We start from the raw sequence: 24705 nt of genomic DNA on the forward strand, positions 1-24705 counted from the left end.
TTGATCAGTTACCTTCCTTATTTTATTGTTTCTCTATACCAAACTGTTTATTTAGCGAAATAGTCCTGAAGAGAGAATCATTCTACATACTGCGCTTTTATTTCACATACTTAAGGAAAGGGGGTGGAAATAAAAATGCCAAAATGTGAGGGGGGGAGGGGAAGCCCCACATAGATGTGGACATGAAATTTCAAAGACCACGCTAAAGAAAAAGAGACATAAACACCCCCACCCCCCAAAAAAAAACCTATTTCCCCACTTCGTTCTTTTTGTGGGATCTATCCAATGCACATTCTCCTGCGCAAGAAATGTATTCCTCTACTTATTCATCCATCCATCCATTCATAGATGACTCGTAAAGAAGAACTGCCCACAGTGTGGATCATCCCCCGCAAAAAACAAAAAACTTTAAGCAAAATAAAAACAACACACACCCACACACCCCAAAAAAGGACAGCAACAGCAAAACAAATCAGGACATGGAAAAAGTGGCAAGTCTTTGGATAATAAATAATAAATTACTTTTATAATTTTTGCAATGCGAGAGCAAACAAACAAACGTATTTCCTCCTCCCCCCTCTTTATTTCCAGAGAAAGAGAAAGAGAGAGAAAGGGGTGGGGGCAAAAAACCCCAGTCCATTAAAAAAAAAAAGCACACATTTTTTTAAAAAAACATAAAAAACCCAAGAACTATACACATCTTTGGGGAAAGGGGAATGTTACTGAACGGACGCCAGTCAAAAACAGAACCCCGAAAGACGATTCTCTCCCCACCCCCCTTTTCATTTTTCATGTGTGGCCAAAAAGAGGTATACCTTGTTGCGAATGAAGGTTTAAATTGGGATAGATAGATATATATTTATATTTATATTTATATATTTTTAAAAACCGACTCCCTCCTTTAAATTAAAAACAAAAACGAAACAAAAAGAGTCACTGGAGAGTGGAGACTTCAGGAGAAAAAGGATGGATCTCGATAGAAACCCACCGACCCACCCGGGAAAAGGGAGAAAGAAAGAGGAGGAGGAGGAGGAGGCCAAAGCTACAGTACATGCTATTGGAGGGACGACCCAGGCGCTCCAAGACCTTTCTTGGGGGGAAAGGAAACAGAGAAATTCCAAACCGCTCGCAGCTCCAACCATCTGAATAGCTCGTTCTGTCGTGGGATGGTTGGGAGGGTGTCCTTCCTTGATCTTGCGATAAGCAATCTATCAGAGCTCCTTTCAAAGATATATATGTGTATGTATATATATATATATATAATTTTAAATGTTGGTTTTGTTTGTTTTTTTGGCAAGGGGCGAGGCAGGTCTAGGAAGAACACCATTCGAGTTTGGACGGTCACCCGAGGCTTTTTCTGGGCGATGTTTGTATGCAGTCACTCAACGATGCCATTTGGGAAAAGTTGGCGGTCCTGGGTCCGTATCCTCTTGCGTTTCACAAACGTCTTTAAAACCAAAAAAACCAAAATCCTTCTTGATCTCCCTACGATCCTTCTGTGGGGGTGGACTGTTATTATCATTATTATTTTTAAAAAAGAACGAAAGCATTTTCATTTGCTTTGTAAGAGTATTATTCTAGTAAGATCCCAATGATTGTCTTCACAGTGTTGCTACCTTATCATTGCAAAACGAAACAAAAACGAACGAACAAAGACTCCCCAGACAGTTCATGGAGTTTTTCTTTTCTTTAGGTTCATGAACACGGTTGTGTTTAAATACTTTTCTTCTTCTTTTAATTTTCTAATTTCTCTTTCTCCTTCTCTCCAAGTCCCCAAACGTGATAGCTTTCCCACTCTCTCCAGCAGGGGGCGAAAACATTTGAGGACCTCAGCACCGCAAGGAATGTTCCTCATGCCTCAATTGGACTGGCTACCATGCTGTTAGGTGTATCCGGGAGTTGAGAGGACATGGATGCTACCTCACTTCCGGTGGAATTGGAACCTGGGCCTCCTTCTGAAAAATTAACCTGCAAAACATTTTTTTTAAGAGAGAGAATAAACGGTTTACAAAAAGAAAAGAAAATGCCCATTTCTCTGGCTTTCAAAATATCATTGCATTTCTTGTAAACTGCTCAGGGCAGAGACCTTATGGTGTACATTGTGACAGTATTATATACATAAATACTGTCACTAACAATAGTAACTCAAATAGTAACATTATTTTATGTTCCACCGATTTTTATAGCAGCCTGCCATTTCTACTTTTTGCAACCACAGTGCAGGAACAGTGAAATAAGACATATTTGCAAGAATTCACATGAGGATCAACTCTGGTATCACCCTGATAGTTCATCATTGCCTCGGAGTAGATTTGCGAACATTAAAAATGGAATATTTATCATTTGGGACACTTAGACAATTAGTTCTGAAATTAAAAAATGGATGGAAAATTTAAAGTTGAACAAATCCCACATGAATGAAAAGCAAAGAATTTACCAGTGAAATCTTGGAACAGCTTTGGGTTTTGTAAAATGTTGGGCTACTGGAGCTATTTATAATAAACACCAGCATTTTATATCAGCGAGAGAGAGAGAGAGAGTTTTAGTGTTCAGTGTACTTGCCTACAGCAATCATGTAAGGTCAGTATTAAGCTCACCCTCCAACAGAGTCTGAGGAAGAACAAAGAACTGAATAGAAGAGTCTTCACCAACCTTCTGGTACCTTCCAGGCGTTGTTGGACTCCAACTCCCATCAGCCCCAGACAGCAAAGTGAACAGTCAGAGGTGATGCCCAACAACAGCTGCAGAGTACCGGGTTAGGACGCATGCAGCACAATCCTATACATGCTTACTGAGAAGAAACCCCATTGACTCCACTCACATTTTCTCCCAACTAAATGTATACTTAATGGTCACAGCCCTAGCAGAGTTCAGATCTGAGGTTGAATTGGAAGTCGGGTTTACTTATTTATCTTTTTGATTCTAGCTACCACTTTTTATCACTATACTACAGAAAACTATTTTACATTATATCAGAGCTCGTAATATTCATGTGTTTGGACCACTGAGCAAGCAATCCGATTTGGGGTGAAAAGATCACAGAATTATCATCATTGTTTGCAGTGGCAAAATTTGTATTTTGGTATGTGGATACTTAAATGGAGGGCCTCTGTTTTCCCCATCCCCAAGAGTTTGCAGTGTACAGTTGTATCAGTTCTGTCTGAAATGTTTGATGCTCAACTTAAATAGATGTTTTCTGGGGCACAAACCCAAGAAACAATTCTGCATAAAATTTCCATATGCTAGTATATACGGATAAGTGCAAATTGAGACTAAATTTTAGAGGGAAAGCTGCTAAGCAAAGTCGTATCTAAAATATTATATTTCTGTTCAGAACGGACAAAGCGTCATCAGTTCCTGGTGCAGAAGACCTGTTGACTTAGGTCACCTCAGTCATCCCTTAACAATGAGCCAACAGGTGAGTATTATGATAGCTCAGCTCAGAAGGGAGCCCACACATTAGGCCCAAATGCATGTTCTTATCTGCTCTTTCTCTAGGTAAGAGCTGATCAGAGCTCTGGGAGGTTTTTACTCTCTAGTGCTGATTAGATCTTGGAACCATTAAGCAACAGGTCTTCTGCAATTCACAGTTCTCTGGATCAGGGTCAATGAAGACTATTCTAAGGCTGCAATCCTATACATACTTACCTATGAGTAAGTCCCTTTTGACATGAATAGGGCTGATTAAACACAACTAGGTTAGCACTGCTTGGGTATTTTCACAAGAAAATATGGTAAACTAGAAGGCAGCTTTAAACAATTCTAGTGAAATCAATGTGTACCTTTTCTAAATACGGTAGCTTTTCCTGAGCCCAGTGAAGTAGAGGCAGAATAGAAACATAACATATACATAAAGCAATTGTGGACCTACATATATAAGTGTAGTGTGTGTAGCTGCAGCAAATAAATGCAAAGCAAACAATATTAATAATTACACAAAGGAGAGTTAGTGTCAAGTAATGGATAAGGCTGCAATCCTACCTGCTGGTAAGCATCACTGGACATAGCAGAATTTACTTCTGAGTAAACATACCTAACATTGTGGTGTAAGAGGCTTGAGTTGTAAACAAGAAAATCCCAATTCAAATAAGGCCTTGGTCACAAAATTCTCTTAAGGGCAGTGGGGGGGGGGGGGAATAAGCCAATATTTCTCTGCCTGAGTCCCTCAAAAATAATATGGTGACATACTGATCTACCTCAGAGGGTTGTTATAAGGATTTCAGATAAATGTTTTGGTCACACTTATATAAATGCTATTACAAGCATCACATGATTTCCCCCCACCCAAGAAAAGTTACTTTGTGAATGAAAATTGTAGCACATGAAGCCACCCTCCAAGCACCCAGTGATGAAATGTTCTGCAGTTGGGTACAAGTTCCCAGCTGCAAAACACCACTTCTGAAGGACTCAGATTTGAAATAAATAAATAAATAAATAATATGCCACCCATCTGACTGGGTTGCTGCAGCCAAGCAAAATAGTAAAAATCCTCAGATACAGTACAACTAGGAAAAGTCTGGACACTTTGTTCTATGATTTTAGAGAGGCATGCATATTGGAAATGCCATTAAAATCAATGGATTGGAGCCTCACTTTTTGCCCCATGGTCTTCCATGCCCAGAACTGTTCTTTCCATGAAGAAGAAGCCCCTTCCCTTCATAAAGCAAAAAGTAAGGATCCCAGTCAATGTAAATTCTTCCAGTTCAATGCCCTGATCCAAACTGAAATTGAATCTCCTTGATGCCTGCAGAATTTAGTGCTAAATAATACAGGAACAAAAGGAAAGTGCCTTATAATTAGTCAAACCATTGGTCCATCAAGTTCAGTGCTGTCCACATTGAACCTCTGAAGAACCGCTGTCAATCAGACATAGGACATTCCTAGCCCTATCTGGAGGTGCCAGGAACCTTCTGCAAAGCAGATGTTCCACCACTAAATGCTTGAGCACTACAGATAATTGTAGGGATTGCAATCCCTATTTTCCAAGGAATAAGCCCCATTAGATTCTATAGGGCTAACTTCCAAGAAAATGTGCATACTAGTTTAAATATAAGTAACCCTCATCTGTGGATTGGGTCCCAGTTAGGTTCCTAATGATAAAACTGCTATCTTCTTTTGCTTAAGATTTTCCACATTGGCTGGAGTCCAAACCCATTAAATTCAATATGAGTTCTTCCACAGATTTTCATCCTAGATGCTGGCTAATTCTTCCCAGTGTGTTACAGATTATTTAAGGTGTGTTGCAGTGGATTTCTACTTTGCACCCCAGTGGTAAACACATGGTTTAGAAGTAAATCCTATTGAACTCAACGGAATTTATTTCTGTACAGTGTTCAGACTCAAGACTCCTCTGTTTGTGTGTGCTCCACTAATCACACAGAGCTCCTGTGAGAATGGGCTTCCCTATGCACTGAAGTGAATGAGGAGGCTCTTTGCACATGGATAGACGTCCTCTCTGCTCAGTGAAACTGGAATATTATTATGGATGGAACTAATCCTTTGCCTGTGAGTAATCACTGAATCTGAGAAAAAGAATGAACAAGAAGCATGGCTTTCAATGGGGTACTATGTCCAAGTATTTCTTTTCTCCCATATTCACCTCTGGTTTAAACACTACAAAAGCCTGCTTATGAGAATTACAGTTTCAAATTGCTTTCTATTCTCTTAAAAACAGACTGCAATCTACCTCCTATCAAACTTCAGCAAGCCAACACCCCACAGTGGGAATTAAGAAGAACTGATGGTTTCTATCGGGTGTGAGGATCAGGGCCAGCCTAATACATTTTCATCTTCCAAGCAGCTGCACCATGCAATCCAAAAGGAATGTCCCACAATCCCTTGCAACACTGCAGCTGCTCACATTCTGAGAGTCATGTCCCAGAATCCTCTGCAGCACTGTAAGGGATTCTGGGTGTGTGTGGGGGGGGTCACCTCTCTGATCACAGACCGCTTGCTTAGCACCTCTAATAATGTTGCTACTCCAAGCAATTGCTTGTGTAGCCCAGTTAGGTGTGTCTGTCTGTAAAGCTCAATATTGGTAATAATAAGATTTTAGACTCTGTATTGAGGCCCTGCATGGGGACATAAAATGCTTCCAGACTTCATTTCAGTTCCTTTAGCAGATGCCTGATAAAAATCATTCCAAATGCAATTTTCTCTCCACCCTACGCTTTTACCCATCTTTGTCATACTGACGTAATTTTTTTTTCACACCGTATCATGTCCTAGAATCTTCCATTGTATCTCCCTAGACTCATTTCCTCCCACAAAGTCTACCCATCTCCTCTATTGTTAAAAGCTGCACTGAATGGTTTAAAGCAGGATAATTCTGCCTGAGTACCAGGCAACACCCAGAACAAAGCAGAAAAAGAAAACAACCCCTAAATCAGAATTAAGTAGCCCATCCAAGGTGGCATGGTCACAGCACACTGATCACTATTGGATTTAATCTATTTTTACCACCATTTTTATTTTCTCTTTCAAGAACAAGAAAGTCTGGAGATCTCTAAAGGCATTTACTCAGAAGTAAACTTTCCCAATTTCAGTGATACTTAGGCTGCAATCTTACCAAATGAGTTATGGCATAAATTGTGACACAAGGATTCTTAGTGGAATTGTTTTGGGCATTGTTCTAGAAGAGTTAAAGCTCTCGTTTTTTTAAAAAAAAAAGAAGGACTTTGCAACATATATTTTCCAAAACAAATATTTAAACTGTTATATTTTTGGGAGACACTTTGTGCACCCAGTCATTAGATGTTCTATCATCGGTACTACGAAGTTTAATCACTGAAAAACCATTCATAACATACCTTATTATTTTTAAGATCTGGTTTTAACACACTTAGGCCAGGAAATTGAGTTAAGGTTGAACTTCTGTCCTTAAATCACCTGGTTGGGCTTAAGTATTGCAGATGATATGGTCCCATATGAGCTGCCAAATGATGTAGGCATAAGGAAGTGAGTTAAGAACAGAATTGATTGGTAAATTCCTGTTGGCTTTTTGGTGAAAGCCAGCCCATTAATACTATGCAACTGTTGCACGTTATTATATAACCACATTTTTTTAAATCATGAAAACAAGACAAAAGCATCTATTGATCCATGGAAGTTCAGAAATATATGCTAGCCAAAAGAAAATGCAGACAATCGGGCTAAAATATACATTTGCACAAACTGTGCTAAAGGCTAATATTACAATATGCAAAAGTAATTTATGTAACTAGGAAATGTGCATTTCACAGGAAAAAACAGGGGTCTAACCTTTGTAATATTTTATAGAAGGGTACATATTTAGAAAGGTGTGTTCATTTTAAACACTGCGACCCTCCAGACAATACTTCAAATAACTTTTTTAGATTTATTAGACTCTCACCACCATATTTCAGCCCCACTGTACAACCCAGTAGAAGCAACACACCCACTACCAGGATCCTATTCACTCAGTTTAGTCTAATTGTTAGGATGATGATGATGATGATGATGATGATGATGATGATAATAATTTGGTGACAACTTGCAGATGCTGGTTTAAATGCCAATAAACGTAAGCATTTTAAGGATCTTGGGCATAAGCTTGGCATTTGACATTGTGGTTAAATGGCTGAATTTGGTTATGGGAAACCTAGGCCATAAAGGAAGCCTAGCTGGTCATAAAGGTCAAAAGCGGGAGAGAAGGAGGCTTCCCTGTGCCTTCTCACTCTAACACAGACTAAAAATTAGATGAATATTGGAAAGCACTTTGTGTATTGTGGAAAAGAGGTTGCAAACCACCACACAGCTAGACTGCTTAAATGCCACTGGCATCAGTGGAATACAAGTCTCTTAACTGTGAGTAGGATGGCAGCTAAGGTTTAGAAAGCCCTAGTAATTAAAATTACTAGGAGCCTTTAGGGCAAATTCACCCTATGATTTCTTACTAAACAACAACATAAATCCTGCAAATATGGCTGTGAATAAAGTACTGCTTTTTTGAAGGGGCGGAAAGCATACTTCCATTTTTATTTTTTAGATAATGTGTGCTTCTGTCACAGGATAGGCCATCTTAAAATAGGCATTTCATCCATTGTTCATGCGTGGCAGAAGGGAGGAAGCCTCTTTGCAGGGATGCCTGCAACCTGCTTTGAAATGAGTTAATGCTAAGGGGACAATTTCCCTTCCAAATAATTGGGTATACCTCACTTGCAGTATCAAAAACTGCTTTTACCTTGATTTTTTTTATTGTCCAATATAGCTACTGCTGCTAATACCACTGCTACTGATAATAGCCAGCCAGATCATCAATATGTATGCTTCTTAGCAAATGTCCACAGAGCAAGCAGCTCTGTGCTTAAAGATAACTGTGAGGCTAGCACGCAAATGGGCAGCTGAGGTAACCCTACACAATCGCCATATGTGGCTCCCTCCTGACTCCTTCCAGCACATGGGTACACGTCTAGGGGCTTCAGATAGGGGTAATCTATAGGCACTGCTATCTCATACAAACCCTCAAGCTGCAACCCGAACCCCACTTACCCGGGAGTAAACCCCGACTGAATCCAGCAGGATTTAACTCCCGAGTAGACGTGGTTTTAGGGCTTGCAGCCTAAAAGCATCGAAGTGGAAGGATCTCTGGTGGGGACGTGAGTTAACCTCCAAGTGTTTTAAACTCTGGGGCTGGGAGGGAAAGGGGGGCGCGGGGGTTACAAAAACTTTGCAGGAATAATCTAGAGGAGCGTCGCGCTTGCCTTTGCGCGCACAGTGGCCCATTCATCGCAGCCGGGAACTGACACTTACGAGTTGCTGAAAAGCCGGTTGATCTATGTCACTCTGCAAGGCGAAGTCGCTGAGGACTTTCCAGGGCGGCTGGTAACTCTGCACCTCCACCGGGTTCGCCTGCAAGCCCCCGTCGTGTCTCTCCGGGCTGGCCGCCACCATGGGAGTGCCCGTCATCCCTTGGATGTTCTGTAAACAAGGCAGGCAGAGGCGGTGAGGGGCCGCGCCGCACAAACCGCGATTGTCTCGCGGCGCAGAGAGTCAATAAACTCCTTCTCGGGCTTATCAAACGCTCGACTCTATTGACTTTGTTAATCTGCCCTTCGCGGAATTTCGTGTGTTATTATTCTTAAAAACAAAAAAAAAAACCACAAAAAACAACACCACCCACACCTCTCTTTGCCGAGTCGATTAGGCAAAGTAGATTAGGATCCGTTTCCAGTCCTGATCAAGGTTTTCTTTTTAATACATATATATAAATATGTACCTCCCGCACGCAGTGGAAACATGTCTATTTCCAAGTAGGAAAGGTGCATACTAGGACTCCATGTTAGGTTGCTTCTCTCTCAGGCAGTAAAGCCCAGTGATCTTAGTGGGGTTTATTTTTGAGTCAAGACGTTTTGGATTGTCCTGGTTATCTTGAAGGTTTCCAATGAGGAAGAGGCGGGTAGCTCCATGGGAACGCCACAGAGGAGGACAGGAGCCGAACAACCCCGGACAAATAGGACGCTCCCCCAACTGCTAATTACATTACTGGTACCCCACCTCCAAAGACTTATTCCACGTCTATTTATTGATCCCTCCTAATGCCGCCACACTGAATAACACACTTCTTCCCCCGATTGCTTAAGCGTTGGAATTCACGTCCAGAGCGCAAAAGCTGGAGATCCGAGCACGAGATAGGAGCCCTAGACTAGAGCATGGGACAACTCTAGAGCCAGCAGCTTGATGGTCTTCAGGATCACAGTGTGGGTGGGAATACACCACTCATATTTACCCAGGGGTAAGTCTCGCTGACTGAAAGGGGAGTTACTTACACACACGCCTGCGTCGAAGCCTGCCTTAACGCGTGAGAAAATGCCACCGATGGTTACTCAGGTCCGTTTGAGCGTCATGGAGCTTACTCCCAGGTAAGTGGGGTTAGGACTGAACCCTTTTCTGTGAATAGTCAGTAGTGGTATTTTCCTCGTGGTTAAGGGAAGTAACTCCTGGAGGTTGACAAAAGTCAAGCCGAGTTGCTCTACAACACCGCAGATTTCAACCGGACCTCATTTCGGAGTAAGCCCCATGATCCGGAGTTGGCATTTTCTTTCAAGTAAACATCATGCCTAGGCACCATTGATCCTCTATGTTTAGGGGCGACTGCAATCGTACACCGGGATGTCTAGGCCAGTTGAGGAGAAGAATTGGGACTGAAGCCGGTTCCGTTCCACTCCCTTCCTAAAGACGCAACCGGTCTAGGTCCCAGTCCAGCCATTTCACAGAACTGTAGCCTCTAGAGAAAGTTCGGGAGATTCGCCTCACTTTTCGCCCCGGCATCGACAAGACATTGAAATGGTCTTCCAGTGAGATTGAACTTTCCAGGAAAACGTGATCCGGAACAAGGACCATTTCCAAGGATCCCTGCTTATTTAGGTTTGACTGAGCTCACCCTTTCTTGGCTAACCACCACTATACTTTGTGGCAACGAATCGGGTGGGGAGAAATAAACTCTGCAGGTATTTTAAAGGCTTTGTGTCCAAAATAACTTCCTAAGTCGGAGCAACTTAAAACACTTCAAACTGGGGTTTATTACATTCCACCGCGGTAATACGCAACGCTTTAAACTTCCACTTAACCAGATAAGCAGTCTTAACAAACATTAATAGCTGTTCCTTTAAGCAACACAACAATGGCCTCGGCATCATCAAGGCCTAAAAGGCAATGGATGGGGCGAGAGCGTTTGTTTTGGAATATTTGCTCCCTCGTCATTCTCATCTGCCGAAACTCTGTTGTGTCGATCTCTTTTGTGTCGATCTAAAGTCCGAACTCATTGGATTTTAAAAACCAGACCTTAAGTCTGTTTACTCGCAAGTAATTCTCGTTCCGCCCAGCTAGACTTCATCCTAGATCCAATTACCTAGGAGTAAGCCCTACTGAATGCCGTAAGACTTGCTTCCGAGTAGACATGTATTGGGCAGTGTTGTGAGCATGCATAGGATTGGAGCCTTAGGTGAGTATCTGGCTGAAATCCGGTAGTTGGGAAGGACACATAATTGCCTAGGCAAGTAGCACCAGAATTTTCTTTCTTTCTTACGAGTAAACCATGTATAGGATTGGTCTGCCCGACTTTCAGGTTTAGAACCAAAGAGTGTGGCAACAGAATAGGTCAATCCTCCACACAGTTACCCGGAGTATGGCTGTAATATTAACCTTAATATTAATATTAAGAGTAAGAGTAAGCCACACTGAATTCAACAGGGGTTCCTTCTAAGCAGTTATAGTTAGGATTACGTTGTAAGCCTCAGGGGGTTCCAGTTGGACCTACTCCCGAGCAAGCTTTAATTCCATCGAGTGCACCACTATGGCGTTTTGACATGCACACACTTACTAGGTAATAATTGAACGTAGGAGGGAGTTACTTTCGAGTAAATATCCGTAGGAGTCCACTGCGAAGTTCTATTGAATTCAATAGGGCTTCATCGCATTTCTCTTTGAAATCTGCTTGCCAGAACTCGACATTAACTAGGTAGGACTGGCATCGGTTCATCTATAGAAGCCCACTCTATTGATTTCAGTACATCTATTCGAATCATCTTACAACCGGCAAGTCAGTTGAGAGCCTTTTTAAAAATCCAGTCCCTCCTGCGACCTTTACCCACCACCCCCACGTTGCTGTCATGTATCTTAGACCACAAGAATGTAGGAATTACCCACAGACTGATATCTGTCTCTGGAACAGTCCCAGCATCTTCAATAGAACTACTCTAGAGTAAGGCAGTTTGTAAAGTCACTGTAACATGTACTTAAAAAAATTAAAACCGGGGGTGCTGTGGAATGTTGTGGGATTTCTCCCTACAATTGGACCATTTATTTGGCAACAAACAGTAAATAAATGCGCACAATCAAGAGTTCACGGACCAGTTTCCTAAACCCAGCAAGCTATTGAAGCCCCGCCCCAATAAAACCCAGACCCCATTCTAGAAGCGTGCTACTTCCACAGGCCAGCATTCAACAGGTGAAGCGTCCCCTTATCTCTCTGTTCGATTGCTGTGAAAGGCACAGAAGGATGGGGACCTTCTCTTTATCTGCTGGCTACAGGGAGCCCCGCTAATTGGCGTTCTTGACAGACACACTCATTGGACAGTAATACACACACGCGCACGAACCTATCGGCCCCCCCCCAGCAAATCAAAAGCACCAAGGCAAGAGGACAGCCAAGCCACGCCCACTAACCAAGAAAGTTTTTCCTTCGGGAACTGGCGCCCCCTAGAGGCCAGGAAGAAAGACCGCGGCAGCCACTCACCGTCTTGTCGTTGGGCTGCTGTTGCTGGAGCTGCTTCATCATAATGCTCCTCTTTTTGTCCTTGCAGCGCTTGTTTTGAAACCAGACCCGGATGACCCTGGGGCTGAGGCCCGTCATTTCCACCAGCTGCTCCTTCATGAGGGCGTCTGGCCTGGGGTTGGCGGCGTAGCAGGTCCGCAAGGTGTGGAGCTGCTTCTCGTTGAGGACGGTCCGGACGCGGGTGGTCTTCTCCGGCTGCTTATGGACGTGTGGCCTCAGAGCCGGTTGCCTGGCAGAGATAGGTTCTGCTGTGGGGGGTGGGTGGGGGGAGGAAAATGAGGAAGGAACAGGAATCCCGTAAGTGGCGGGGGAGGGCGAGAAGATGCTGACACGCAACTTCCTGGGGGGCCAACCCCGCAGGAATCATCTCTACCTGGACTCCCATCCATCCACCTTTCTTCAGGAACCAACGCTATTGCAAACAATAGGAATCGGGGACTCCTCTCTGTCAAGCCCCTCCACTTTTTGTGGATGCCCTTAATCCTCCAAATTCTCACAAGCGCCTCTCTTGTTTTCCCCATTGTCTCGATTGGAAGCTCCTCGCGGACGGGGGACTGTCAGCGGAGGAGCTGCTGTCCAAGGTACCCTATATGGCGCTCTTTAATGAGCGACGACGATTGGGATCCTCAAGCCTTCGGATCTCGGAGGTGGGAGAGCTATACTCATTCTATTTTGCTGACTGGAGGAAATCGCCAGTCGTCCAGTTTCGGTGGGACGTCTTGCCGGCCCACCTCACCGGGAACACCTGCGCAACCCGGTAGTTTCTCCCCCCGTCCACGCCGCGTTCCCCATACTGCTTCCAAGGGTCTTTCCTCAGCACGCAAAGGATGGCTGAGCTCTCAAACGTGCACGGGGGAAGGAAAATCAGATGGGGGGGGGGAATCAGTGGCGTGGATTTTTCCACTTCAATATATTTTTGGATTGTGGAAGGAAGCAGATAGTCATATAATCTGGGGGCGCCATTTCACAATTCTCGAGGAAGAATCACCAGGGCTTTAGAAGGAGCGTGGAGACGGCTACCACCAAGACCTCCCTCCCTCCCTGGCGCCACTCACTAGAATCTTAAAGCTCAAACGGATCAATTGGCCACCTAGTCCCTCACCTACCCTGAACCATCTGCCACTTCCGGGTTAATGGATACAACAATGCAAGCCACAGCAAACAACCCAATTGCCTCCGTCGAAAACTCTCCCCCAGGTCCTGTTTATCTATTGCTATTAGCACCTCCTGGATTCTCCTCCTGTCCCATGCACCATTACACAGGCTTTCTTTCTGCAGCTCCGGACTTTCAACGCCCCCCCCCAATTTAGCTGCATAAAAGCCTGCTTTTAATAGCCCGATTCTAGGCATGTTTAGGTAGAAGGAAGGAAACCTCACTATAGCCAATGGGACTTGCTTATCCATATCTAAATGAACACAAAACTGCAGCCTAAAATGTCAAACGGTTGGGTTTTATATCGAATTTAAAAATGAGAACTAATAAACTTGTGTATAGGAAGCAGTGACGGGGAAAGTGAGTTTCCTAAATTATATAGTTTTAAAGTGGGTGAATCTGTAAACGCTGTCAAAAGAACACACTGCTAGAAAATCCAGAACAAAATAAATGTTCCAACAGTTTCTCCTTTAAAAAAATGCAACTGACACTCTTAAGGCTGCAGTGCTATGAACAGAGATTGAACATCACTGAAGACAGTCAAACTTGCTTCCAAGTAAACAGCCAAAGAGAGTGCTCTATAAAACACTCTCTCATTGGAAGGAAGGTTGCAGTGCCCAAGTCCTCCATTGGTGAATGGAGCTTACTCTCAGGTAAGTACACAGTAGATTGCAACCTGAGCTACTTCCTTTGCAGAAAAGTCCAAGTAAATGTGTTGAGAAAAATGTTCTCTAATGCAGCATTCTGAAGTTTGCTTTCTTGGAAGCAGGTGCCACTGAAATCAGTAGAACTTCCTTCTGAACATTTATATGTTGAAATAATTTCTACATCCCCCATCTCTTTTTTTGCCTCAATATCAGACAACAGATATAAAAAGACACAATTCAAAATACAAAAAAATGCAACCATGTATCAAACAAAATACTTGAGCTAATATTTTTAGAATGGATTCTCCTGGTTTGTATCTAGAAATGCAGAGTTACTGGGGTGGGCAGAGATAATCTGATGGTTTCATTGTGCTCCACATTTTTCACTTGCTTTTTTCATAATACTCCCTCCCCTTTCAAATTAGTCACTGTTTTGTATTTGGTATAGCAAGGAAGACTCTACAAGAAGTGCGATTTCAGATTTGGAGGCACACAAGACATCAACTTGTTAAAAACCTTACTGCTCATTCTCATCTATTACTTGGAAGGAAATGTTTTTGAAATCTAGTTAAGACTATGGGACTTGCTTCCAAGTCAAGTGCAACAATGGACTCTGAATTAGGAGTCCAACGATGATGCTTAAACCTCTTATTAAAAACCAGGGAAATACCACCCTGGATTAAGTTGCTAAAGACTGGCACTGTAAATAGTGTTCTTGCTGTCCCCACTCCCATGATAGGGCAGAAGGGAGGGAGAGAACAGCAGAAAGGCTTAAAAGTTACAAGCTCCTGACTGGGAATTCTCCAAGCCTGTCTTGTTTTGTTTGCCCTGATAGGGTAGAAAAACAAATAAGGCCCATTCCCAGAAGCCTAGACAGAGCAGGCAGCAAGGAAGTGGTCCTGCAATGTTTCAAGTCAAAAGTAATCCTAATGAAAAAGTAAGGCCAGTTCATGGGTCGACACTAAAGTTTTCGGCTTGAAATTCTCACCCAAACCACAGAAAGCTTCAGGAGGAGAAGGCCAAATCCCTTAGAAGGCCAATTACTGAAGATTAGCTTGTTGACAGTTTTAAATTACAGCTTGAAGTGGTGCCTGTAGTTATTAGTCTCTCTTTTTGGAAGCTGGCTCCCCCTGCACACTGCACAACCACCCCCCCACCCCATGTTTCATTCAGAATACGCCTTGCTGGGAAGAGCCTAAACTCATTGAATAGCATTGCCTCATCTGGATAGGGGGACCCATTGCTGCCTCTCGGCTCTCCCCTGCCCTAATTTTTTTTATTTATTTCCTGTTTCCCACATTAATTATCCTGCTCCCCCCCTTGCTTTCCATATTTTCTCAGGACATTTCTAACGGGGCAGCAGGATCATAAGCATCTTTACTTAGAATAAAGACCTAAGTGCAACAAAAGGACACAACATCTGAATCAATTGTGCCCTCTGTAAAAGTTCCTTGCAGTTCAAGGTACACTGTTATCTTCTCTCTCCCCCCGCCCCCCCCCCATTTCTACTGTTGTGATCTTTGTGTACATCTCTGTCTGTTCCTTCCTCTTGCTTTGGAAAGATAGATTGCTGTGATTACCCAGCGCACATACCTGACAGCGAAAGCTACGTACACAACATATACATAAATATTTCTTATTTATATTAAGCCACCAGGAGACTGAAAGTATATTACTTCTTTGGCAATTCAGTCATAGTAGAGCATAGTAGACTCTGCTTGCCCTCTGTACTGTGGCAGACTTCATATCTTTTTCAGATCAAAGGAGAGGAGGATTTATCTCCCATAAAATAACATGGTCCCATACACCATCTTACTTCCACTGATTATAACAAAGTTCACTCTCCAATAAGTGGGCATAGGAGGACGGCCTAACAATATAATCCCAAGCATGTTTACTTAGAAGTAAAAAACAAACAAATACCCCACACAGTTTAATGGTACTAAAGGAGCAATCCTATGCACAAGAAACTGGCATAAAGCCAGCCAGTGTGAATTAAGCTAGGATAAAATACACCAAATCCAAACTTCATTCAGGAGTGGGGCTAATGCTGGCTGAGATGGCCTAAAGCTGGCAGAGGGAAAACAATAAAGTATGGGTTAAACCACCCTTTCTGCTGGTTTAATTTACACCAGGCTGCCAGGTCATGTGACTGAGCTTGATTGGTATAGGATCCATTCTAAATCCCCTTTTTCTGGTCCCACCCCCTTCTCAGGCCTTATACTGGCACAGCTGGGGAACCCTGGATCCTAACCCCACCCATCCCAGAGGGTCCCATTATAGGATTGTTCCCTAAAGATGCAACCCTATGCACACTTCAAGTGTGTAGTATTGCAGCCTAATGGTGCCAAACATGTCTGCTCATAAGTCAGTCCTATGGAATTCAGTGGGACTTAGTTCAGGATAGAAATGCAGAGGATTGCTCTATGCATTTCAAGGAAGGGGTTTAGGGCAACAGCCTTGATCTGATTCAGTCATCTGCTTTTGCTCTTGACAACACTCATGTCTTGGACCTAAATACACAAGCTCCATTGATATCAATGGAAGTTCCTACTAAGATTGTATTCCTATGCATATTTACTTGGAAATCTGTTCCATTAAAATTATGGAACCCTTCTGAATGAACATGGATAAATCTGAGCTGCATGCCAAGGTTTAGGGATCAGGGTGCAAAGTTGTTTTACCAGTGGATGTTTGCGAGAGTAGAGTTTTGGGGGTATTTCAACGGAGATTCTAAACAAGTGAGTTTCACTGAAACCCTTTGGACCATGCGAGTTAATGGCTGCAATCAAGGGGAAGGTAAAGAGGTGGGAAGCTGCAATCCTAAGCGTGCCTACTAGAGAAAAAAGTAAGCAAACCCTGAGCAAACATTCTTAGGATCCTGGCAGGAAGTCTCATTGCGCTACAGGGAGTTTACTTCGGACAAGCTTGCTACCGGTTTGGGCATCACCTCCCAGCAAAGTTAAGCAAACTCCGTTCCTTTTATTTCAACGAAGGGCTCATTTCTGTTGTGAGCTGCACTTGGTGGAGATAGTCAGGAAGAGTGCAATCCTTTATACGTCTACTCAGAAGTAAGTTCTCCCCCGCGTTCCATGGGGCTCACCCCTAGGTAAGTGGGTGTAAGATACCCCGCAAGCGGTATCCTCTTGTATGTTTACTCGGGAGTAAAGTGTTCAGAGGTCTGCAGATTTTGAGCGTGTGTGTGTGTGGTTCTGCTTCTTAGTGTCATTTTGCCATTGGATCTCGTGTGCCTTTTCTCCAAAACTCTCTCACCTCTGCAAAAAAACAAAACTAACCTCTGCGAAGCTGGTATCAAAATGAATACGGGGCTGGGCACATCTAGGAGGTATTATTAGCCACTGATGGCCGGGAACCGCGGGTGGGGAGGCAACGGCAGAAGAGCTTGGAGTGGGAGAGAAAACACATATATGGAACAAAGGCCCGGAGGGACCCTCCCTCCCTTGCCCTCCCCCCTCCCCTGCCCTCCCCGAAGTCTCTGGGAGGGGGGACCAGGAAGTACCTGCCATCTGCAGCGGCCTGGCGGGGTGCAAGGGGCTGAGGGGGTCCCCAGCTCCGAGGCTGGCCCTTTCCACCACGTCGTGGTCCGCCCGGCAGAAGAGACCGTCCTCCCGCAGCGCGAACTCGTCCCCGGGGATGAGCTGCCGGCTGCAGGCCACGCAGCGGAAGCACTCGATGTGGTACACTTTGGAGCGGGCGCGCATCACGAAGTCGTTCTTGCTGAAGCCGATGTTGCACTTGGCGCACTTGATGCCGTATAGCCTGAGCCCAGGCCCCGTCGAGGAAAGGGGTGGTGCGGGGTGGGATTGGGGATAAAAGTGGGGGGGGGGAGAGAAAAGAAAAGAATACGGAGGTGGAGTGGGGAAGGAAGAGAAAGAGAAAGAGAGAAAGATTTCACTTCGGCCGCCCCGTCGAATCAAGCCAGTCATTCTTTCATTCACCTTCCAGTCTCCCACGTTAGACAGCAAGCCCAGCTACCTCTGGCAAACCAGAAGCTCGCGAAAATAGAAATCGGAGCGAATTCGATTCCTACCGACTTCCCAATCCGAGTGGCTTCTGAAATTGTACCGTGTAGGCGCTCGGACCTTGCAGCAGCGAAGTGGAAGTGTTTTTTAAAAAAACACCGTACATGCATTTGGGTGTTGATTGATATTATTATTATTATTATTATTATTATTATTATTATTATTATCATCATCATCATTATTAGAGGGGTGGGGCTTTTTCTGTTTGTTCTCTTTCACGGTCTCTCTTGGAGGGGGAGGGGAGAAAATTTGCCCTATGCACAGAAAGGAAGAAACGAGGAAGGCAGAAACTTCACAGCAACCTTTAAAAACCAGGTTAGAAAAGGGGAAAGTCTAATTAGAACAGCAAGATGTGGGGGGGTCAATGAGCAACGGGGGCTGCAATCCCGCGAGTTCGCCCCGTGGAGTGCAACGGGGCTTACATCCGAGTAAACGCCTCCAGCATTGGAGTCACTTTTTTATATATACTTCTGAGATAAATAATAATGCAACCCATCCCGGTCCTGGATAGGGTGACTTTGGAGAAAATCCCACTGAGTCCAGGGACTCCCTTCCTTTTAAAAGAGTCTTTAAAAGATTGCAGTTTTAAAAAAGCCGCTTCTGTGTCTCGTCGCACCAAAAACAGAACCAAATATTCCCAAAGAGAAAATGGCAGCTTACCCTTTTATACAATGAAAAGAGGAGGAATCGTGACGCTTGGAGAAACTTATTCCTATTTTATTGGGAGTTTATTGGGGGCTAAAATGCAATACTGGAACCAACCCTGCCCTCCAAAAACCGCTCATCAAAAAGGAAGGAAAAGGCTAAACTCAACTCTTAAAATATAAACAATCAAATTCAAAACTCAGGAGTAAAAGAGTGGATCTGGAGTCAGTGAATCGCGGCCACCAGTATCCTAAGCCCACTGGCAATACTCAGAGGCAAAACCCTCGGCCTGCCTTTGCTTCCGCACCCTTACGCTCCCGGCTCTGCCTGTTTACTTGGGTGTAAGTCAAGTTCAAGGGGACGCTCTCCCAGATCGCTACTAGGCACTGCAAAGGCTTTTCCCAGAGACGAAATTTCCCCGGGAAGGAACAGGCGCGTGGCCGCGAATAAACCCGCAGCTCTAAATGGTTTTATTTGGACCGCTTGAGCAGCTGTTTTACCCGCCCCTTCTCTATGTCCCCCCCCCAAATAATCTTAGCTGCCAGCAACTCCTGGTGGTCTTTGAAAGAGCCCTCTTGAAATCAGTGAGAAATTGCTTCAGAATAGTAAGTTTCCCAAAGTAAGACTGGGGCAGAGCGAGCCTATCTATGCACGTCTACCCAGAAGCAAGTCCAGTCGAGTTCAGTGGGACTTACTTCCGGGGAAATGTGTGCAGGATTGCAGCCTAAGGGCGACGTCCGCCTTCTGTTCCAGAATCACCAACAACAAATCAACAGAGAACTCTCAGTAGCGCTGAAAAGCTCCCGCAGACCACGAATAGGAGGTCGCTTTTCTGTAGAATTCAGAGTTTATAAAGACAGAGTCTTCGGCTAGGCTTTGATATGGCTTCACATTGGACCCATATGTACACATACAGATAATCTACATATGTTGTTGATGTGTAAGTCCCTCCTCTTAAAAGAAGACTATAGAGGTGGTGGCGCAGAAATAGCAGGAGGAAAATGCTTAATTTTAAAAGCTGAACTCTACCCTGAGTCTATGATTCCATAATTCTACCCGCTTCTCTATTAGTATCTCAATCTCAGGCTAAAGAATCAAAGCCCCCGCCTTCCCCCCCGGAACTCACTTCTGCCCCAGCTAGACAAGGACACCAAGGGCCAACTCAGGCGCCAGTCGGGAAAGCGTTCCTTCTGAGCCAAGGCAAGTAAATCCTGTTTGAAAGACGGCGAGCAGCAAAAGGCTGAGATCCCTTTGCACACGGACTTGCGTGAAAGGAAGCCCTGATGCCCATCAATGGGATTTGCTTTCCAAGTCACTCTATCTAAAGTTGCCATCCTAAACACATGTTCTGGGGAACTAAAGCCCCGGTGTCTAGACAATGGCGGTTACTTCTGAGTAACGCAGCGGTTTACAGTCGGGGTCCATGGATCACCTCGTGAACAAATAATATAATATAAATTCTTATTATTAGTATTAGTATTATGTATTAGTATTATGGCGGTCCTAGCGTTTTCCTCTCTCTCTCTCTCTCTCTCTCTCTCTCTCTCTCTCTCTATATATATATATATATAGAGAGAGAGAGAGAGAGAGAGAGAGGGGGGGGGGAGCATGGGATCAGAGGGATCTTTCACCATGCTTTCACTTCCGAGCACCTGATTCTCGGGGAGCTGGGAATCAGGTTTGCCAAGGGATCCCTCGTCTAGACCGAAGCCAGCTGAACAGCCGGGTCTGCTGGACAAAGGCGAACTCAAAGCAGCAAGAAACTCGGTCTCGCCTCGTTGCCAGACTTTCCCGGGAGTGGGGCGGGGAAGGGCTCTCAGGATTGCAGCCGGGCAACTCTGTCTCCTCAGCAAGGAAGCCCTACGGATTTCAGGAGGACTGGCCTCCGACTAGGAAGCCGCACTTTGAGAACCGCGGAGGGCTTCACAAGGATCCTTCTGGCTGAGTGAAAAGAGACTGCCCAAGAAATTGCTGCTGCTGCTGCGTTCGCCTACAGCCGCGCGGAAACGTCTCTTGCCATTTCCTTGCCAAGGGACCTTACGCAGGAGAATTTCCAGGTAGATCCTCTCCCCCCCTTACCCCTTCACCCGGGCTTAGGGTTGCCCAACCTTTGCCCCCTCTGCAAAGATCAAATGCAGCAAAAAGGACACAGTAGCATAACGCCGTCTAAGTCAGACTCCCTTAAAAAAAAAAGCTGTTCAAGAAAGGAGCCCCTCCCCTTTGCTCCCCCCTCTTTAAAAAGAAATAAAGGTTTCCTTATAATGTAAGCAGTGGCCAATTGTGCGCCCCCCCACACGTGTGTGTGTGTGTGTGTGTGTGTGTGTGTGTAATCAGCTCTCAGATTTTCATGCTAGGTAAGAAGCCGTTCCATTATCTAAATGTACCGATTGTTCGCCCACAGATGAGGGGCAATTTGATCTCCTCTGTCCAATTCATCAAGGCAGATAAGATAAGGAAAGAGAGTCAGTCCGAGCGCGCCCAAAGGGTTAATATTTTAAAAGATTAAATGTCATGTTTAGGGTTTGTTTTTGTTTTTGTAAAGCCCCCCAGTCGAAGAAACCGCCCTGCATTCAGGAAACAGAAGGGGACTATTAATTATTATTACCACTAATAATAATCATCACATTTGTTTACCATGCTTTAAGGAGCCATGGGCTGGCGTGAGAGGAAGAGGAGAAATGGCCTGTTTTAACTGAGCCCGTGTTGCTATTTTCCTGTTGTAACATAGTTTTTTAATATATATATATATAAATGTAAATTTAAATCTATATATAAATCGTACACGCAGTCATGCAGCTGGGAAGCAAGCAGGCCTGAACGCCACCACTTAATTTCAATTATACTGATATTAGTTAGAGTTGAATGGAGGAAGTGTTGGGGGCGCTTAGTTTAGAGAAAGGCAGTTTGAGCCATCGTAAATGGCAACATATTGTCGCTGCCGCTCCACTCCCCCGCAAAAAAAGTAAAAATAAAAAAATTACACACATTACCACATTTCCAACAATCAAGAAGGTACTCGCACCTAGATCTCACACGCATCTTCTCAGAAGTAACTACCACTAATTTCAACAGCCCTTACCGCCGAGGGGCACCCAGCTTCTAAGATCTTTACCTGGAGGTCAGATCGGCGGATTACTGAGAAATCTTGCAAGTAATTCTCCAGTATGGATCTGAAAAGTCCCACGACCCTGTATACCTTTCCTTAAAAGCAAGTCTATCTGATGAGGAAACCCGTTTTTCAAATTACTTTAGATTTGCACCCTCGCAGACTATTTATTTTACACATTTGCTCATAAGTGTCAGCCCAAACTTACTTAGGAAAAAAAGAGAGAGTTGAAATTGTATTTTTTTTTTCTGGAGGGGGAGAAGAATTTACCTCTCAACTGTATGTACTCAGTGATAAGACGCAATTCTCTCTTTTTTCCCCAGTGAGCTTGCACTACAATCCTAGTTAATTTCCCACTGAACTCAGTAGGGCTTGACACTCGATAGGAACGGAACTAGGCGCTTGTACACACGCCTAAATAATCTAACCCCTGGACGCATTTTCTTGGCACCAATAGGAAAAAACACGCACTTACCTCCAGGTATGCGTGTTTAGGAGATCGCAGTTTCATTTCTTTTAAACGGGGAAGAGGAATTTAAAGAATTGGGGGTTTTGTTTTGTTTTTGTTTTTACTCTCCCAAACCTTATACAGATAGAAAATAAACAAGGCTCAACTGGAACCGTCTCTAACTGCGACGCGGCCGAAGGGGCGGAGGAGAGGAAAAGGCAAGCTCCGTACCTGATATAGTCTCTCTTACAGTAGGTTTTCCCATCCCTAACAAAGCACGTACAAGTCTCGTCCAAATATTGGTTGCATTCTGCGCACTTCAAGCAGGCCGCGTGCCATTCCAAATCCGGGGAAACTCGCAGAATATACTGATCGTGGATTTGATTGCCGCAACCGACGCATAGGGAAATCAGCCGTTTTTCTGAAAGGCAAATAATAAAAGACATGATTGACTGACCGTTTGCTCTCCTACGGCGATAAACACACTTTATTAGTGTCGATCACCCGCGTAGGGCTGCTACTCTTTGGGAGCGCGTTGCTGCTGCTGCTGCTGCTGTTGTTGTGGCGTTATATGGAGGGGGGGGAGAGAATGATCGCAGAGAGTGTGAGAAAGATAGAGAGTGTGTAGCATTTTTGGATGGTAATTGGAGTGTGTGCCATCAAAGGCTTCCCTCATTTAGAGAGGAGGCGGAACGCACATTCAAATGAAGGCTGGCAGAATTCTAGAACGCACACATTTTACGCACCTTCCAACGCAATCAAAACATCCCCTTTTGACAATTTGTTCTTTTGGAGGGTGGTGGTGGTGGAATGAAGGCATATGTGTGGTGTTATTAATTTTGTACCGCCAGATTGTGAATAGGAGAAAAAGAGGGAAGCTGGTGGACTGGGAAAGAGAACACGCCGGTGACGCTTTTTCTCTCTCTCTGCTCTTAGGAGTTTGATGCAACCGGCAGGCTTTGGTTTGTCAATTCCATTCCTTTTGTCAATTTCAACCCCTCTTTCGCTAAAAGGTTGGTTCACTTCTGTAGGGCGGGGGTCCTAAAGGCCGACCTGGAGCGCTGGATGCTTACCTCCATCGGAAGCATTATTTGCTTGGGAGGGAACCCCGCCGAGCTAAGAAACCCATTCCTTTCCAAAGCAGCGCGCTTATTTAAAGGGTAGCAACCCACACTTCCCACGCTTTAAATCATCTGCTGCGGGAGTATGAATGGATCCAGTTGCACTCCTGGCCCCCAGCCCCGCCGCCGCCCCCCCCCAACACTGCGATTCCTCAATACATTTAAAGGAAATCCAATCCTATTGTTTGGGTGTTTGTTTTTTATTTTAAGGGAAACCGACTTCCAGCAAATGTCTCCAGGATTTTAGCACCGGAGCGGTAGCCCTGAACTGGAGTCATCTACCGCTGCCTCTGACGCCCAACCCCCGTCCATGGCAGCTACCCCCCCCATCCTCCTTTTCCACACTCTCGCCTCTTCCTTCACGACTTTTAAGCCAGAGGCTCTTCTCCCCAAGCCACCGAGATTGCTACGGAGGCTCCGACACCCCACCAGGGGAAGCGACAGCCCGCTAGAGGCTGCGTCCTCCACCGCTCCCGCCTGCCACCGTGGAAAGAGCGAGCTCGTCCTCCCGCTTGCCATATGACCACTGCTCAAGAATAACGAATAACATCTTCCTTACTTTTCGGTGGGTCTCCCATATCTCCCATATCTGTAAGAGGGTATAATGTCCACAGTGAAATGGTGCACGGTTGCGATGGAGCTTCCCAGAGGTAAAAAACAAAACACAAACACACAGGGAAAAAAACAAAACAAAAAGGAGACAAGCTGTGCCTTCTTGGAAAGCGGGAGATGCTGTCAAATGGAAAGGAAGAGAGAGGCTGCTTGATCAGTCGCTCTGAGGATCAGTCCAAGGAGCTGGGATCAAATTGGTTCCTTTATTACTAGGGTGATGTTGATGAGGAGCCTTTTAAAAGAAAAAAAGTCGGGGTCGGGGAGCGAGAGACAGAGAGAGAAGGGAGGAGAGGGAGAGAGCGAGAGAGCAGAAAACGCTCCGCGCACCCGCACAGGCCAACTCCGGATCGGGAAGCGAGTGGCAGAGGCGCTGCAGTGTGCGGGACTCAGCGCGCAGCGGCCGCCAGCCTCTTCCTTATCTCTTACTCAAACTTCTCTGCTCCAACTCAGCTCCATCGCCATTGGTCGACGTAGGCCTCGGGGACGTCAAACCAGCTCGCCTCTGATTGGACGCAGGGAACACAGAAGCAGCTGTTCTGATTATCATATTTCAGGGGCTGCTGTAGCCTTTGCTGGGAGGAGAGGGAGGGGGGGCTTGGAGAAAACCCGGGCAGAGCCAGGATTTTTATTTATTT

At 44.8% G+C, this 24705-nt stretch overlaps 1 protein-coding gene across 2 annotated transcripts; it reads right to left on the bottom strand.

The window, feature by feature from the left end:
• Positions 1 to 504: 504 nt before the first annotated feature.
• Positions 505 to 24476, bottom strand: ISL1 (ISL LIM homeobox 1). 2 transcript variants are annotated; one of them, XM_081213443.1, is made up of 6 exons: positions 24018 to 24476; positions 22569 to 22758; positions 17616 to 17875; positions 12257 to 12540; positions 8773 to 8940; positions 505 to 1968 (listed from the first exon to the last, which is right to left on the bottom strand). In XM_081213443.1, exons 1-6 carry the CDS (start codon positions 24043 to 24045, stop codon positions 1852 to 1854), a joined length of 1047 nt encoding a protein of 348 aa, XP_081069569.1. In that variant the 5' UTR covers positions 24046 to 24476; the 3' UTR covers positions 505 to 1851. The 2 variants fall into 2 exon arrangements, with proteins under 2 accessions (XP_081069569.1, XP_081069568.1); XM_081213442.1 differs by having other exon boundaries at positions 12257 to 12543.
• Between the last annotated feature and the right edge of the window lie 229 nt (positions 24477 to 24705).

The sequence above is a fragment of the Podarcis bocagei genome (assembly GCF_964188305.1).
Source record: "Podarcis bocagei genome assembly, chromosome: 11".
NCBI classification, from domain to species: domain Eukaryota; kingdom Metazoa; phylum Chordata; class Lepidosauria; order Squamata; family Lacertidae; genus Podarcis; species Podarcis bocagei.